The 14,371-nt window shown below is 47.5% G+C and overlaps 1 protein-coding gene across 5 annotated transcripts in view; it reads right to left on the bottom strand.

Annotated features, from left to right (window-relative positions):
- KMT2B (lysine methyltransferase 2B) overlaps positions 1–14,371 on the bottom strand; it is a 74,518-nt gene that overhangs the window by 18,470 nt on the left and 41,677 nt on the right. For 4 of the 5 annotated variants that reach the window (XM_081962111.1, XM_081962110.1, XM_081962108.1 and 1 more), the window contains 12 exons: positions 12,405–12,500; positions 12,018–12,135; positions 10,509–10,622; positions 9,150–9,334; positions 8,291–8,383; positions 8,116–8,205; positions 7,130–7,203; positions 5,922–6,046; positions 3,792–3,895; positions 1,799–1,936; positions 906–1,064; positions 504–624 (listed from right to left, as the gene is read on the bottom strand). In XM_081962111.1, coding sequence (XP_081818237.1) covers positions 504–624; positions 906–1,064; positions 1,799–1,936; positions 3,792–3,895; positions 5,922–6,046; positions 7,130–7,203; positions 8,116–8,205; positions 8,291–8,383; positions 9,150–9,334; positions 10,509–10,622; positions 12,018–12,135; positions 12,405–12,500 — 1,417 coding nt within the window. The remainder of the gene's footprint in view (positions 1–503; positions 625–905; positions 1,065–1,798; positions 1,937–3,791; positions 3,896–5,921; positions 6,047–7,129; positions 7,204–8,115; positions 8,206–8,290; positions 8,384–9,149; positions 9,335–10,508; positions 10,623–12,017; positions 12,136–12,404; positions 12,501–14,371) is intronic. The other variant, XM_081962109.1, reaches the window with a different exon arrangement.

Raw genomic sequence — 14,371 nt, forward strand, 5'->3', positions numbered from 1 at the left:
ACCTAGACACCAAGGTAGCTGTCGATGCAGCACTTGGAGGAAACATTTTCTTTAATATTGTCATCTAGACCTTCCCATATATATATATAAAGCCACAGAAGCCACCAAGATCAGGTTTAATTCGAATTCCAGTGATGTGAACCAGTGTCCATAAACTGCTCCCTTTTCATTTCCATGTGGGGAAAAAAAAAGTACTACTAGGGAGTGGCAGCTGTTCTTTTGGAAGCACATGGCACCTCCTTCGCCATGCAATGCTCTCAGGTATGGCCCCATTTTGTCTCCACGCAATCTGAGGATGAGCACTGTCAGAGCAGGAGGCATGAACCTGAGGGCTGCAGAGACATTTTCACATCAGCTCCTCTTTTACCTCCCAGCCCTTAAATTCATTCCCACGTCCACCACAAGAACCTCCACCTTATGGGAGATGTCATCTACTCGTCTACCCTGGATCCCAATGCTTCCTTAGCCCACCATTGCTCATTCGTTCGCCTCCCCTCAAGTACCTATCATCATGTGGATGGTATCCGGCTCCAGGCCCACCATGAATTTCCTCTTGAAGCTGATTCCCTCAAAGTCGACGTAGACCCGCCGTAGGACATCAAACCCATCTTCAGCGACAATCTCCTAGAGGGCAGGCACAGAATTGACAGCTTCACACGCTGCTTATCCATAATTGTGCCACCGGAAGATGTGTACACACACAAACACACACAGGCTGCATTCTTTGCAGATTGCACACCTATAGAAAGCCCAGCTCACTCCTCCGGCTTTCAAAAGCCAGGAGCCATGAAATTCTCCCAGCCGTGACTTTTTTCATCCCAGCATTAATGGAAACTCCTGCATTGTCCACTCCTCCCTCTGGCAATTCTCCAACACCCTCTTCTCCCCCCCAATTCCCCTTTTACCGTTCCATCCAGGAGGTCAACGTGCTTCTGGCAGAAAACTTTTTTGTCCTCCTGGAAAGTACAATGGCAGAGGCGGGCACACATGAAGTGGTAATTACTGAGACAGGCAGAGAGGCAGCAGCCGACCGTGGCCCCGGTGCGTTGACAGTGCTCACAGCGCTAGAGCCGGAAGAGATAGAGTGAGATAGAGATAGATAGATAGATAGATGATAGATAGATAGATAGAGAGAGAGAGAGAGAGAGAGAGAGAGATTCAGCCCTTTTGGGGGGCCTTGTTTCGGCCCTTTTCCAGCCATTTTTCTACCCATTTTTAGGCCTTTTCAGCCCCCCAAAGCCTCAAAAATGGCCCAAAAAAGCCAAAAAAGCCTAAAAATGAGTCAAAAAAGCCTCAAAAACAGGCTGAAAAAGTATCAAAAGCAGGCCGAAAAAAGGCTTGAAAACAGGACATGCAGAGACCAAAAAATAGCCGGTGGGGCTTCGGCCATATTTGGTCAATAAGACGCACAGATATTTTCACTCTCTTTTTGGAGACAAAAAGGCGTGTCTTATAGTCCGAAAAATACAGTATATAACATTCAAATTCCATGGAACAGTGTGTGTGATCTGGGTACAGTTATTTTTGAACAATCATAACCCACATATTTATAGTTGTATTCATCATATTAATAACAATTCTGGTTTTGAGGCCACCACTCCCATCTCTGGCGCAAGAATTCACATTATAACACTGACATCCTGTACAAAATGTGCCAGAATGCCCGGATAAAAGTGATCTGTAATAAAGCCAACCATGTTTTCAAGGTGTGCTTCCCCTGGAGAGGGCCCGTTCTTGCTCCCCCTTCAAATAAGAGGGGAGAGCAGAGAGGGGAGGAGCAGGAATGACCCAAACTCACCATCTGCCGGCCCCGAGCCACAGCAGCATGTACGTTCTTCAAGGAGCCATCATTCTCCTCAAAGACCTCCGCTGACCAGATGGCGCAGTTGACATGAGTCCATTCGTTTTGGCCAATGTACAGCAGCCTCCCTGCGTCCTAGAGAGAAGGGATTTGGAGGAGAGGGGATGCGTGTTTGGTTCTGATTTAGTACGGTTTGTGAATCCTATCGTGGTTGATTGCCTAGCATTACTGTTAGCACTCAACTTATAACAGGGGTGTCAAACTCGAGGCCCGCGGGCCAGAGTCGGCCCACGGGGTGCTTAGATCTGGCCGGTGGGGCTGCCCTGGAAACAGTGAAGGACCGCCCCACGGTGCCTCTGCCAGTGAAAACAGAGCTCTGTTTTCGCTGGCAGAGCACTTGGGCCACCACAGGCGCCCCCAACACAAGTGATGTTGAACTGGCCACGCCCCCAATCCTCCCCCCCCCGCCTGAGGTCAAACACAACCCTGATATGGCCCTCAATGAAATCGAGTTTGACACCCCTAACTTGTAAAGTCCGTTCAAAGTATAACCACACTGAGAAAAATGACTTATGACCGTTTCTCATACTTAGGACCATTGCCCAGGGGTGAAATTCAGCAGGTTCTAACAGGTTCTGGAGAACCGGTAGCAGAAATTTTGAAGTAGTTGGGAGAACCGGCAAATACCACCTCTGGCTGGCCCCAGAGTGAGGAGGGATTGGAGATTTTGCAGTATCCTTCCCCTGCCACGCCCATCAAGCCCGTAGTTTAAAAAATTGAGTTCCACCACTGCCATGGCAGCCTACCGATGGTCACATGATCAAAATTCGGATGCTTGGCAACTGGTTCATATTTATGACAGTTGTAGTCCCCTGGGGTCATGTGACCCCCCTTTTTAGACAAGCAACGTCAAAGGGGAAACCAGATTCATTTAACCATTGGGTTACTAACTCAACAAATGCAGTGATTCACTTACCAACCGTGCCAAGAAAGGTCGCAGAATGGGGCAACATTCAATTAATGACTGTCACGCTTAGAAAGAAATGTTGGGCTCAACTGTGGTGGTTAGTCAAGGTCTACGTCAGGGGTGTCCAAAGTTGGCAACTTTAAGACTTGTGGACTTCAACTCCCAGAATTCCCAAGCCAGCAGAGCTGGCTGGGGAATTCTGGGAGTTGAAGTCCACAAGTCTTAAAGTTGCCAACTTTGAACACCCCTGGTCTACGTGTATGTGTAAATCTGGGCATTACGGCTTGTTCAACAGACCATTTGTCTGTAGCAGCAAACCAAACGGTACCCCATCACCTGTTTTATTTTTAAATTCCAAATGCTCTTTGTGGAGTTCAAGGGACGCTAATATGAGAGTGGTTCCTTCCAACAATGACGATCTTCAGGTTCAGAGCTGGCATGCTATGGCATATTACCAGTGGTGGGAGGGGTGATTTGAGGCAGTTCATCTACACTAGTGATTCTCAACCTGTGGTCTGTGGACTCTGGGAGGAGGGGGGGGCACGATGCCATCACCGGGGGGGGGGGGGGGAGGCAAAGACCTGAATAAATGTTATCGTTTAAATCCTGAGTTAAGTCTCGAGGGGTTCGTGGCCAGAAAAAGTGAAGAATACATGAGAATCACCGTCCCAAATGTGGGTTTTTTTCAACAGGCAACTGGACTTTCTGGTTCTTCTTTTGAAGACGTTTTGCTTCTCCTCCAAGAAGCTGCTTCAGCTCTGACTGTTTGGGGAACGGGTGAAGAATGAGTCAGAGCTGAAGAAGCTCCTTGGAGGAGAAGCAAAACCTCCTCAGAGAAAAACAAAGGGAGTCCATTTGCCTCTTGAAAAAAGCTCCTGTGGGACAACCATGACTTGGAGGACTGAGAATCTCCATCAACATTGAGAATCACTGATCTACAGTTCAGGTCTTGTAGGGTATCCTGAGGTTGGCCATTCCAAGAGCCGAGGACTTTGGGATGACCCCCGGCAGGCCCACTTTTACCTTGGAAGGAGCATCTCCAAACTGAAGACAGAGAGCGCACTGCCTCTTATCCTCAGGGTCCGCCAACAGCTGCTGCGGAGGAACATGCTCTGCATCTTTCCCAGCTGCAAGGAGAGAAAGAAAAACATTGGCTTTTGATCTCCGGTCCCTAAAAGGCAAAGGTTCCCCTCGCACATGTGTGCTAGTCGTTCCCAGCTCTAGGGGGCGTTGCTCATCTCCGTTTCACAGCCGAAAAGCCAGCACTCTCCGAAGACGTCTCCGTGGTCATGTGGCCGGCATGACTAAACACCGAAGGTGCACGGAACGCTGTAAGCTTCCCACCGAAGATGGTCCCTATTTTTCTACTTGCATTTTCACATGCTTTCGAACTGCTAGGTTGGCAGAAGCTGGGACAAGTAACGGGAGCTCACTCCGTTATGCGGCACTAAGGATTCAAACCGCCAAACTGCTGACCTTTCTGATCAACAAACTCAGCGTCTTAACCACTGAGGCAACGTGTCCCTTTATCTCCATTCATTACAATCGCTCTACCATTTCCTCAGAGCACAGGAGATCCTCAAAAGGTGACAGCATCTTTATGCCACAGAAAGAACGCCAGAATATCTCCTGGTAAAATCAGAAAGACCAGCTTTCTGCCCTTTTAATATGCCAGATGGTAACACTCACACTCTTCACAGATTAACTCTGTGAATAACTCTGTAATTCTGCAGCAACTCTGCACAGTGGCAGATAGGACAGTGCTCTAGAGGGTTAACATCATTGCTCAGAGGATCATTGCTTGCTCTTTCCCCTCTTTGGAAGAGCTTTATAGCTCCCGCTGCCTTAAGAAAGTTCAAAACATTCTTAAAGATCCATCTCATCCTGGGTGCCCTTTTTTTTTTTTTGAACTATTATCATCTGGCAGACGGTACAGGGCAATAAAAACAAGGACAAATAGGCTGAAAAACAGCTTCTGTCCCAGGGCAGTTAACTATATTGAATTCTTCTGTGTAGTGCAATATTAATGCAATATCAGAGGTTTCCAATTCAATTGTGTAGAATGTGAAGGATGTGCGTTCGTGTTTTTATTTTTATAATTATAATGTACACTGAAGATGACACTCAATTTTGTTGTACGAGGTGCAACGGCAATCAAGTAAAACTATGACTATTACTTCTGATTGGTTGTGCTGGGTGGAAAGATGGAGTTTCTAATCCAGCGTCTCTGCTGGTTGGCCTGATGACCAAATGGAGCAGTTCCAAGGTGGAGGTGGTTCCTTGATTGATGGCAGACTCCCCCCACCCCATCACCACCCCTCGTGCAGCGCTCTCCACCCAACCGTCTTTTGGGTTATCATCTTGATGTATCCTCATTGCATCCTTTTTCATTATTTATTTCATGGTTCTATTATTTTACTCCTGTTTACACACTCCTTCCATTTTCTTCCTTTCAATTATTTGGACTTGTCAAACTAGAGTAGTCCCGCGGAGAGATAGGCAGCAAATAAATTTAGCAAACAATAAATATTTTGGAGAGGGCTGCACTGTAGAAGGCTGCTATAGACAGTATTACAGGAGTGTCCAACTCAAGGTCCCTGGGCTGGATCTGGGCTGCAGGGTGCTTAAATCTGGCCCATGGGGCAGACCTGGAAATGTCAAAGGACTGGCCCACGGTGCCTCTGCCAGCCAAAACGTGGCCTCTGAGCAGCTTGTTTTTGGCTGGCAGAGCGCTGCGGGAGGCCAAAAACGGGCCACGCGGGGCCTACAGGTGGCCTGGTTTTGGCCGGCAGAGTGTAGCTGGATGCCACAGAGGCCAAAATCGAGGCGCGAGGGGAAGCCATCCCCCAGCGCCCCATTTTGGTTGGCAGGGTGCTGCAGGAGGTGTCCGTCCATCTCCCTCCCCGCTCCCTGCTTCCCCATCCCTTTGGCGGCTTGCGGAGGAGAACTACAATGCTGATCCGGCCCTGGAAGAAATCCAGTTTGACACCCCTGCAGTATTTGAACAGAAATCTGGCTCAAAAGAAGGAAGTGTCTATGTATTGGGGAGATGTGGGGTGAGAAGAAAGCCCCCTTTAGCAACGGTGGGTCTGAAGGTGTCTGGAAGCAAAGGGAAAAGGCCTGAGCCTTGAGGCCTTTCCATCAAAGCCTTACCTATGTTTTCAGGGCCAGCAGAACTCAGATGACTGTTGTGAGCTGAGCTGATCTCTTGTGGCTGCCTCCACTGGGCATAGATGTGGTCAGAGGAAGGAGGCAGAACTGCGTTGGGAAGCATACCACTATCAAAAGAAGTGGGGGGGGGGGAGAGAAAACAGGAAACCATCAGAAGCTGCAGAGGCTATCCAACATGGTTTTCCCCCCTCTCAAACAGGTAAGAGTTGCACTAGAACACCCAACTGTTGTCCTTCCTATCCCTCATTGTGGATCAAGCTGACTGGAACTGAGGAGAGTTACAGGTGAGCAAGAGGTGAAAGGTTTCAGGAATCTTGCTCAAGAGGACTTGCTTAATTGTAGCCTGGAAAATGCAAGATTCACACTGAAAATAGAACTTTTTTTTTTCTCTTGCACTCGGGCTTTGTTCTTTTTTTATTTCCCCTTTGGGTTCTTTACTTGCACTTTTAATGAAAAGACGAGTTAGGGAGACAAATCTAAACATTTGAAACGAAAGGGAAGAGAAGAACGGGACATAAAATCAGCCACGGCAAATACAGGCAGTCCTCAACTCACAACCGCAACCGAGGCTGGAATTTTGGTCATGATAGGTTACTGCAATCGTAAGTCCATGTGACCGGACTCAATTTTATGATCCATTATTATGACAGTTTTTAAACGGGTCACCAGGGTCGCAAGTCCAAATCCAGCTTATCTAATGGACATTTTTTTTTCTGGAAAATGGCAAGAAACAAAGCACGTTTGGGTGAGCGAGGGACACTGCAACCAGTTGCCAAATGCCTCGAATGTGATCATATAATTGTGGGGATGATGCAATGGAGAAATGGGCAACGGAGCAGCCGGCACAAAGGAAGGAGGAGAGAAAGCACTCCGTTGCCCATTTCTCCATTGCAGCGCAGAGAATCCACTGTGATAGCGGAGTTGTGTGTGTGTGTGTGTGACGGGGGAGGGGGTGTTTAACAACCCGTTCGCCTGAACCAGTGTGAACCAGCTGAATACCACCATCCCCGTCCCTCCCCAGTCCGCAGAGCCGGAAAGGTTTGGGGACCGCAATTAATTTGGTGCACCGAATTCATTTCATGGGGTAACGAAGGGCCTCTCTGTTTCCAATAGGCCCTGTCTGATAGATTCCGTATCGCCCAATATGATTTTGGAAAAGACTCTCCTTATTTTTGGTTCCGAGTACTCACTTGGGAAGGGAGCTGTTGCGGGTCCAGTGCTTTACGTCCAGAGCATCAAACCAACTGAAATACTTTCCCATCAGCTGGAAAGACAAGACCAAGAGCTCTTCAGAAGGCTACGTAGACAGGGAGCAGTTCCCATTCAGCAGAACAAACCAAGAACTCTATTCCAAACTCAGGACAAAAACTTGCAAACCCAGGATACTGACTTCCAAACCTGAAATGCAGGTTTGTTCTAACCTGGAAGTTTGCCTAACCCTGACAGAGGTTATACAGAACTATAGGAGAGAAGGTAGGAGAGGCTAAGAAGGAACAGATAACTCTATGGCAGGGGTCAGCAACCCACGGCTCTGGGGCTGCATGTGGCTCTTTCATCCCTCTGCTGCGGCTCCCTGTCATGGGTTGGCTCCACAATTGATAGGGCTTTCGGTTAGGACAGGTAGAGGAAAAAGGATGCCACACTAGGAGACTCTATGGTGTGGGAACTGGACTTCCAATCAGCAAAGGATGCCTCACTAGGAGGAGACTCTATGGTCGGTGAACTGGACTTCCAATCAGCAAAGGAAAAAGGATGCTGCACTAGGAGGAGACTCTATGGTGGGGGAACTGGACTTCCAATCAGCAAAGGAAAAAAGATGCCGCACTAGGAGGAGACTCTATGGTGGGGGAACTGGACTTCCAATCAGCAAAGGAAAAAGGATGCCATACTAGGAGGAGACTCTATGGTAGGGGAACTGGACTTCCAATCAGCAAAGGAAAAAGGATGCTGCACTAGGAGGAGACTCTATGGTGTGGGAACTGGACTTCCGGTCAGCTCCAAAATTAAACACGGGGGGGGAGGGGGGGACGCTTCCGGTTAGGACCTTTGTGGCTCTTTGAGTGTTTAAGGTTGCCGACCCCTGCTCTATGCATACATGCTCACTTTTATCCTCATGTCAACTAAATGAATTCGAGAGACCATCTTCCACCACCAACAGGTGAGGAGAGGTGAGTACCTCAATATAGAGTTCCTTTGCAGTGAAGGTGACCTGTTCTTCCTCTGTTTGTCCCAATAGGACTCCCACTATGTCCTCATTGAAGCTGTGCTGCAGAGAGAGAGAAAGCTCAATGGAGGTCACGAGTAGCTCCTGCACTCCGGGTCTTGCACATCATGCTTTTCTCCACACTCACCACGGAGGAGTAATGTCCCTGTTCAAAGAGCTTGTTGACGGTGCGTAGGTCACAGGGCCGGAGGTGAACCTTCACGCCATCATCCGGACAGCACTGCAGAGAGCAAACCAGGGGAGGAAAAGGTGCTGCTGTCACGTGGCTTACAATTTCTACCTGCCGCCCATAAGCCACGCTCTCCTAGGACAAGTGTGGTGGCCCGTCGGCTGCCAGCAGAGCCAGCTGCAGAGTCAGACGAAGAGGAGATGAAGGGAGAGTCTGTGGGCCGGCTTCAGAGCCTTTGGAAGGCTCTGATAAGGAAACAGCATCAGAGACAGGTAAAGCTTCCCCTCGCACATATGTGGTAGTCGTTCCTGACTCGAGGGGGCGGTGCTCATCTCCGTTTCAAAGCCAAAGAGCCAGCGCTGTCCGAAGACGTCTCCGTGGTCACGTGGCCGACATGACTAAATGACGAAGGCGCACGGAACGCTGTTCCCTTCCCACCAAAGGTGGTTCCTATTTTTCTACTTTCATTTTTTACATGCTTTCCAACTGCTAGGTTGGCAGAAGCTGGGACAAGTAACGGGAGATCACTCTGTTACGCGGCGCTAGGGATTCGAACCTCCAAACTGCTGACCTTTAACATCCGGTTCGCCCGAACCGGTCTGAATCAGCTGAATCCCACCCCTGGGCAGATCCAAATGGTACACTCACAAGGGCTCTAACCTCCCTAGCCCAGTGCCTGGGAGAATGTCCACCTAACTAATTGGCAGCCAGTGCATTTGGTCACCTACACCGAACACTTTGCCTTACCACATTTTGTTGGGGAAAGAAAGAGAGGAAAATAGAGAAATGCTCCCACACGATGCTCCGGAAACCATACCTGTGCACACTGCATCAGTGGCGCCACACACTTGGAGCTGAGCAACCCTTGCAGCACCTGCCGCAGTCCCTTGCGCAGCTCTGAGTGAAGGACCTCTCGCCACTTGGTCTTATCGCTGCCACAGCAGGGTCGGCATGCATACACCACGCTCTCCGGCAAGTTAGACAAGATCTCGTAGCCCTCGTCTGGAAGAGACAGGAAAGGAGGACATCTCTCATGTTCGTTCCTAGGCTGATTGACACTCCGTTTTATTTTCTCACTTCTTGCAATGGCTTGCCTTACGAAGCTGCATTTATGCAATACGAAATCCAGCTAGGGAGACACACGCCCCACACACAGAAAAGGGGAAAACACCATGAAGGACACACAATTCTAAAACAAAGCAAAATAACTCCTGCTGCAACTCTTCTGATAACACTGACGGTTTTTCCCACATACAGGTAGTCCTTGACTTATAACAGTTCATTTAGTGACCGTTGAAAAACAGACCGTTGGCGCTGAAAAATGTGACTCGTGACCATTTTTCAGAGTTAAGACTTTCACAGCATCCCCGTGATCGTGCCATCAAAATTCCGATGCTTGGCAACCGCTTCATATTTATGGCTGCTGCGGTGTCCCAAGGGTTACGGGATATCCCCTTCTGACAAGGAAAGTTCATGGGGAAGCCATGTTCACTTAACCACCGGGTTACTAACTTATCATCAACTGCAGTGATTCACTTAAGAAATATGGCACGAAAGGTTGTGAAATGGGGCAAGGCTCGCTTAACAAATGTCTCACTTAACAACTGACATTTGGGGCTCAATTGTTGTCGTAAATTGGGGACTACCTGCAATGTCCGGATTCAGATTTGACGCTAAGTTTCGTGCCATGTCTAAAATTAACAGCGACTTTGGAAAAGTGTCGTTTTATATGTTGCCTGATCTAACCTACTTGTTCAACACCCTGGTTGAAAAAAAATAGTGCAGGGGCGTCAAACTCAAATTTCATTCATTCGGGGCTGCGGTTGACCTGTGTGGGCGTGGCCGCCTTGACACCACTCCCCAACCTGCTGGCATGTTTCCTCTTCACCTTGGGTAGAGTGGGCCGAAGCCACACTGGCCCGATGTTTCCCCTTCGCCTTGGGTAGACCAGGGCGGTCCAGTGGTAGGATCCGACCACATTGCAGGCTGAATCCAGCCCACGGGTCTTGAGTTTGACACCCCTAATAGTGTAAGGACTGAAGCCAGTCTGGAAGAGATTTTGATGTAACCACAATGAGATCCAAGCCCTAATTATCTTCAAAATGTGAATGGACAACAAAATAGCTTGTCCCTGCTCAGCCGCCTGAACTAAACCATATTGCTCCCGGCCACAAACCTGAAAGTCCCTCGCACTTGGCATGAACCCAGTGGTCACAGTTGGCACACTGCATCATCTTGCTCTCGTAGTCATTGTCTTCGTAACAGTGCAAGCAGATTGGGCAGTAGTTCCCTGCATGAGGAAGAGAGACATTACATTAGGGGAGGCGATGTAGCCATCCAGCTTCTGAAACAAAGGTTAAGATTTCAACGTTTGCTCCACTGATACCCTGTACTTCAATATCCAAACGACATTCAGCCAACAAAAAACTTGGAACACCTATAAAAACAGAACAGAAGCTGGATGGCTACATAAAGCAGAATTATAACTCTGCCTCAGTGTAGAAACAGAACAAAAACTAAAATGCCTAAAAGGTTGAAAAATTAAATCAGTTTTGCCTGGCACCTGAAATCAGCAAGTCTGGTGGCATGGAGAAAATGTTGGGCTAAAACTGAGGAGACTTGAGGTTGAAGTCTATTCTTTTTTTAATAGATTTTTACATATCGTAGTCATTGAAGCTTTTTAAACCAGCGGATTAAAAACCAATACAAAGCAACATAAAGTAAGGAGAAAAAGAAATAAATCAAGAAAAAAAGCAAAAGCTGCTACGAAAAAAGGTGGAGGAAAACAAAAAAAAACCCAAGCTATAAAAGGCGGCTTCCGATATTCTTCACAGCAGCTGTAAGAGCACAGATATATTTTAATCTCTCTGAAGTTACGTCGTTCAGGTACAAGCCAATGGGGCAGCCTTTCATTCTTAGCCTACTCTATAAGGCTGTTTCTATGGGGGGAAACTGGTAGGAGTAATCTACATCTCTGTAAAAATACAGGTAATGCATAGGAAAGAGCTACCTCGGAAAGCGAGCATAGGGTAATGGTTAAAAGGATGGGCTGGCACCAGAGACTAATGGTCCATAAATTCATTAAACATATGTCCTTGTAATGAACCATTTGCTAAGCGTTCGATTGATAGCGATTATGAGCTACAGTGGTGCAGTGGTGATAGTGCAGCATTGCAGGCGTACTCTGCCCATTGCCAAGAGTTTGATCCTGACCGGCTCAAAGTTGACTCAGCCTTCTATCCTTCCGAGGTGGGTAAAACGGAGGTGGTATTCAGCAGGTTCTGACCAGTTCTGGAGAACCGGTAGCGGAAATTTTGAGTAGTTCAGGGAACCGGTAAATACCATCTCTGAATAGATGGCCCCGTGCCATCTATTCCCTGCCACCTGAGTCCCAGCTGACCGGGAGGGAATGGAGATTTTACAGTATCCTTCCCCTGCCATGCCCACCATACCATGCCATGCCCACAAAGCCATGCCATGCAACGCCCACCAAGCTACACCCACAGTACTGGTAGTAAAAAAATTTGAATCCTACCACTGGGGTAAAATGAGGACCCAGATTTTAGGGGCCAAAAAGCTGGTTCTGTAAACCTCTTAGAGAGGGCTGTGAAAGCACTGCGAAGCGGTATGTAAATCTAAAGTGCTGTTACTTTGGAAACTTTTCAGAGGATTTTACTGCGCTCACCTTTATTGTACAGCACAGAGCAGGCAGAGCAGAGACTGTAATCGCTGGACCATTCCGTGTCCCAGTTCTTCCCCGGCGCTGTCCCACAGCTTTTGCAGCGGATGCAGGCGGAACAGATCTGAAGGAAGCAGAAAGCAAAGGATTCCACCATTGCAATATAAAAGGGACAGCTGAGCCTGCAGTACAAAGATCGTAGAGTTGACTCACTCTCATTCTCTACTCTAGTGTTTCTCAACCTTGGCCACTTTTTAAAGATATATGGATTTCAACCCGCCAGAACTGAAAGTCAACCAGCACAGCAGGCTGGGGAGTTTTGGGAACTGAAAAGTCCACAAACCTTAAAAGTTGCAGAGGGTTGAGAAACAACGCCCTACGTTTTCTACTTACCCAGCCCTTCCTCTTACGGAATGGTTTGGTGGGGTAGTTGGGGCCAAGACAGGCCAAGTGATAACAGTTCCTGCAGCGCTCACACTCCAGCAGTTGCTGTCGCGGGTTATAGAAGAAAGAAAGAAAAGGAGTAAGGGGTGTGGAAAAGCAAGCTGCTACCCCTTCTACCCACGGTGGCGCAGTGGCTAGAGTGCAGTACTGCAGGGTACTTCTGCTGCCTGCAATTTGGCAGTTCGAATTTCACCAGGCTCAAGTAGACTCTGCCTTCCCTCCTTCCGAGGCCGGTTAAATGAGGACCCAGATTGTTGGGGGCAAGAGGCTGACTCTGTAAACCTCTTAGAGAGGGCTGTAAAGCGGCATATAAGTCTTAAGTGCTATTGCTATTTTGAATGCCTCGCATCTCCTAAATGAGAACTCTGATCAGAAATGCAAAATGCGCAGAAGAAAAAAAAGGGGAGAGCTAAACATAAAAGCTATGTTAAGAAAACCAGATCTTTAGAATACTTCTTTAAAAAAGGTTAAATCTTTGTTTATGATCAGGAAGTTTCTCCTCCTTCTGCTCAAATGTCTGTCCAGCCTGCCATGCTATGGGCACTATTAAATCCACCTGCCTTTCGTTCAGATTGGCAGCTTCATTCCCCCCACCCCCAATGCCATGCAGAGCTGTAATACTGCCATTTTTGGCTCCTTTAGCACCGTCTGACTTCTGTTTGTTTTTGATGTATATGTTGATTTTAAAAACTTGCAGAAATATCGCTCTCTAGGTGAGAATCCTTTGGCTGTTCACTGACAGTCCTTGACTTATGGCCACAATGGAGCCCATTGTTGCTAAGCAATGGAGCCCATTGTTGCCTCCTTTTATGACCTTTCTTGCCAGTTGTTAAGTAAATCAGCGCAGTTGTTAAGTTAGTAACACAGTAACTTAAAACTGTAGTAAAACATCCTTAAGTGAATGTGGCTTCCCCATCGACAGCTTGTCAGAAGGTCGCAAAAGGGGATCACGTGACATTGGGACACTGCAACCATTATACATACAAGCCGGTTGCCAAGTGGCCAAATTTTGATCATGTGACCACGGGAATGCTGCAACGGCCATTAACTGTGAAAAAATGGTCATGCCGTATTTTTTGGAGTATAAGACGCACCTTTCCCCCCACCAAAGAGGGTGAAAATTTGGGCGTGTCTTATACACTGAGTGTAGCCCCACCCACCTGCTGGCCCCCACCCTTTGACCTCTGCCTCCCAGCAATTTACATCCTTGCAGCAAACAGGGAAAATGGGGTTTGCAGAGGCGGCAATAGGCTATGGCAATCTCTGCAGCCTGAAACAGCTGATGATTGGGAGGCCTTGCTTAAACTGAAAGTGAAACTTGCTGTTTGCTGCACAAGGCAAATTGCTGGGAGGCAGAGGCAGATTGTTTTTTTCTTATGCTAATCAGGCTGTTTGCTGTTAGCTGCAAGGAGGTAAGTCAATAACTATAAATGCCTATAGAATGTTCAAATTATTAGACTTATTTTTTAAAGGCTGCTTTATTATTGTTCTAGACAACCTAACAAAATGAAGACTCTTTAAAATAAATGCTTGCTCTGAAGAGTGCTATTGTATCTTCTTTTAAATAGCAAAGAATAACTATACTTCCAGAAAGCCACATCAATTTTAACAGCATCTATACAAGTATAGTCTGAAATGTAACACCACAAAGAGTGTATATCATCTGTACTGTTTGCTGTTTGTTGCAAGGAGGCAAATTGCTGGGAGGCAGAGGAAGATTTTTCCCCCTTGTTTTCCTCCCCGAAAACTAGGTGTGTCTTATACTTCTGAGAGTCTTATACTCCGAAAAATACGGTAAGTCATTTTTTTCAATGCCACTGTAACTTTAAACGGTCACAAAACAAAAGGTTGTAAGTCGAGGACTACCTGTAACAAAAGTTACTGTGCTCCTGGCGCTGCAAATCAACCTCCAATGT

Source organism: Natrix helvetica (genome assembly GCF_964273705.1).
Source record: "Natrix helvetica genome assembly, chromosome: 9".
NCBI classification, from domain to species: Eukaryota; Metazoa; Chordata; class Lepidosauria; order Squamata; family Natricidae; genus Natrix; species Natrix helvetica.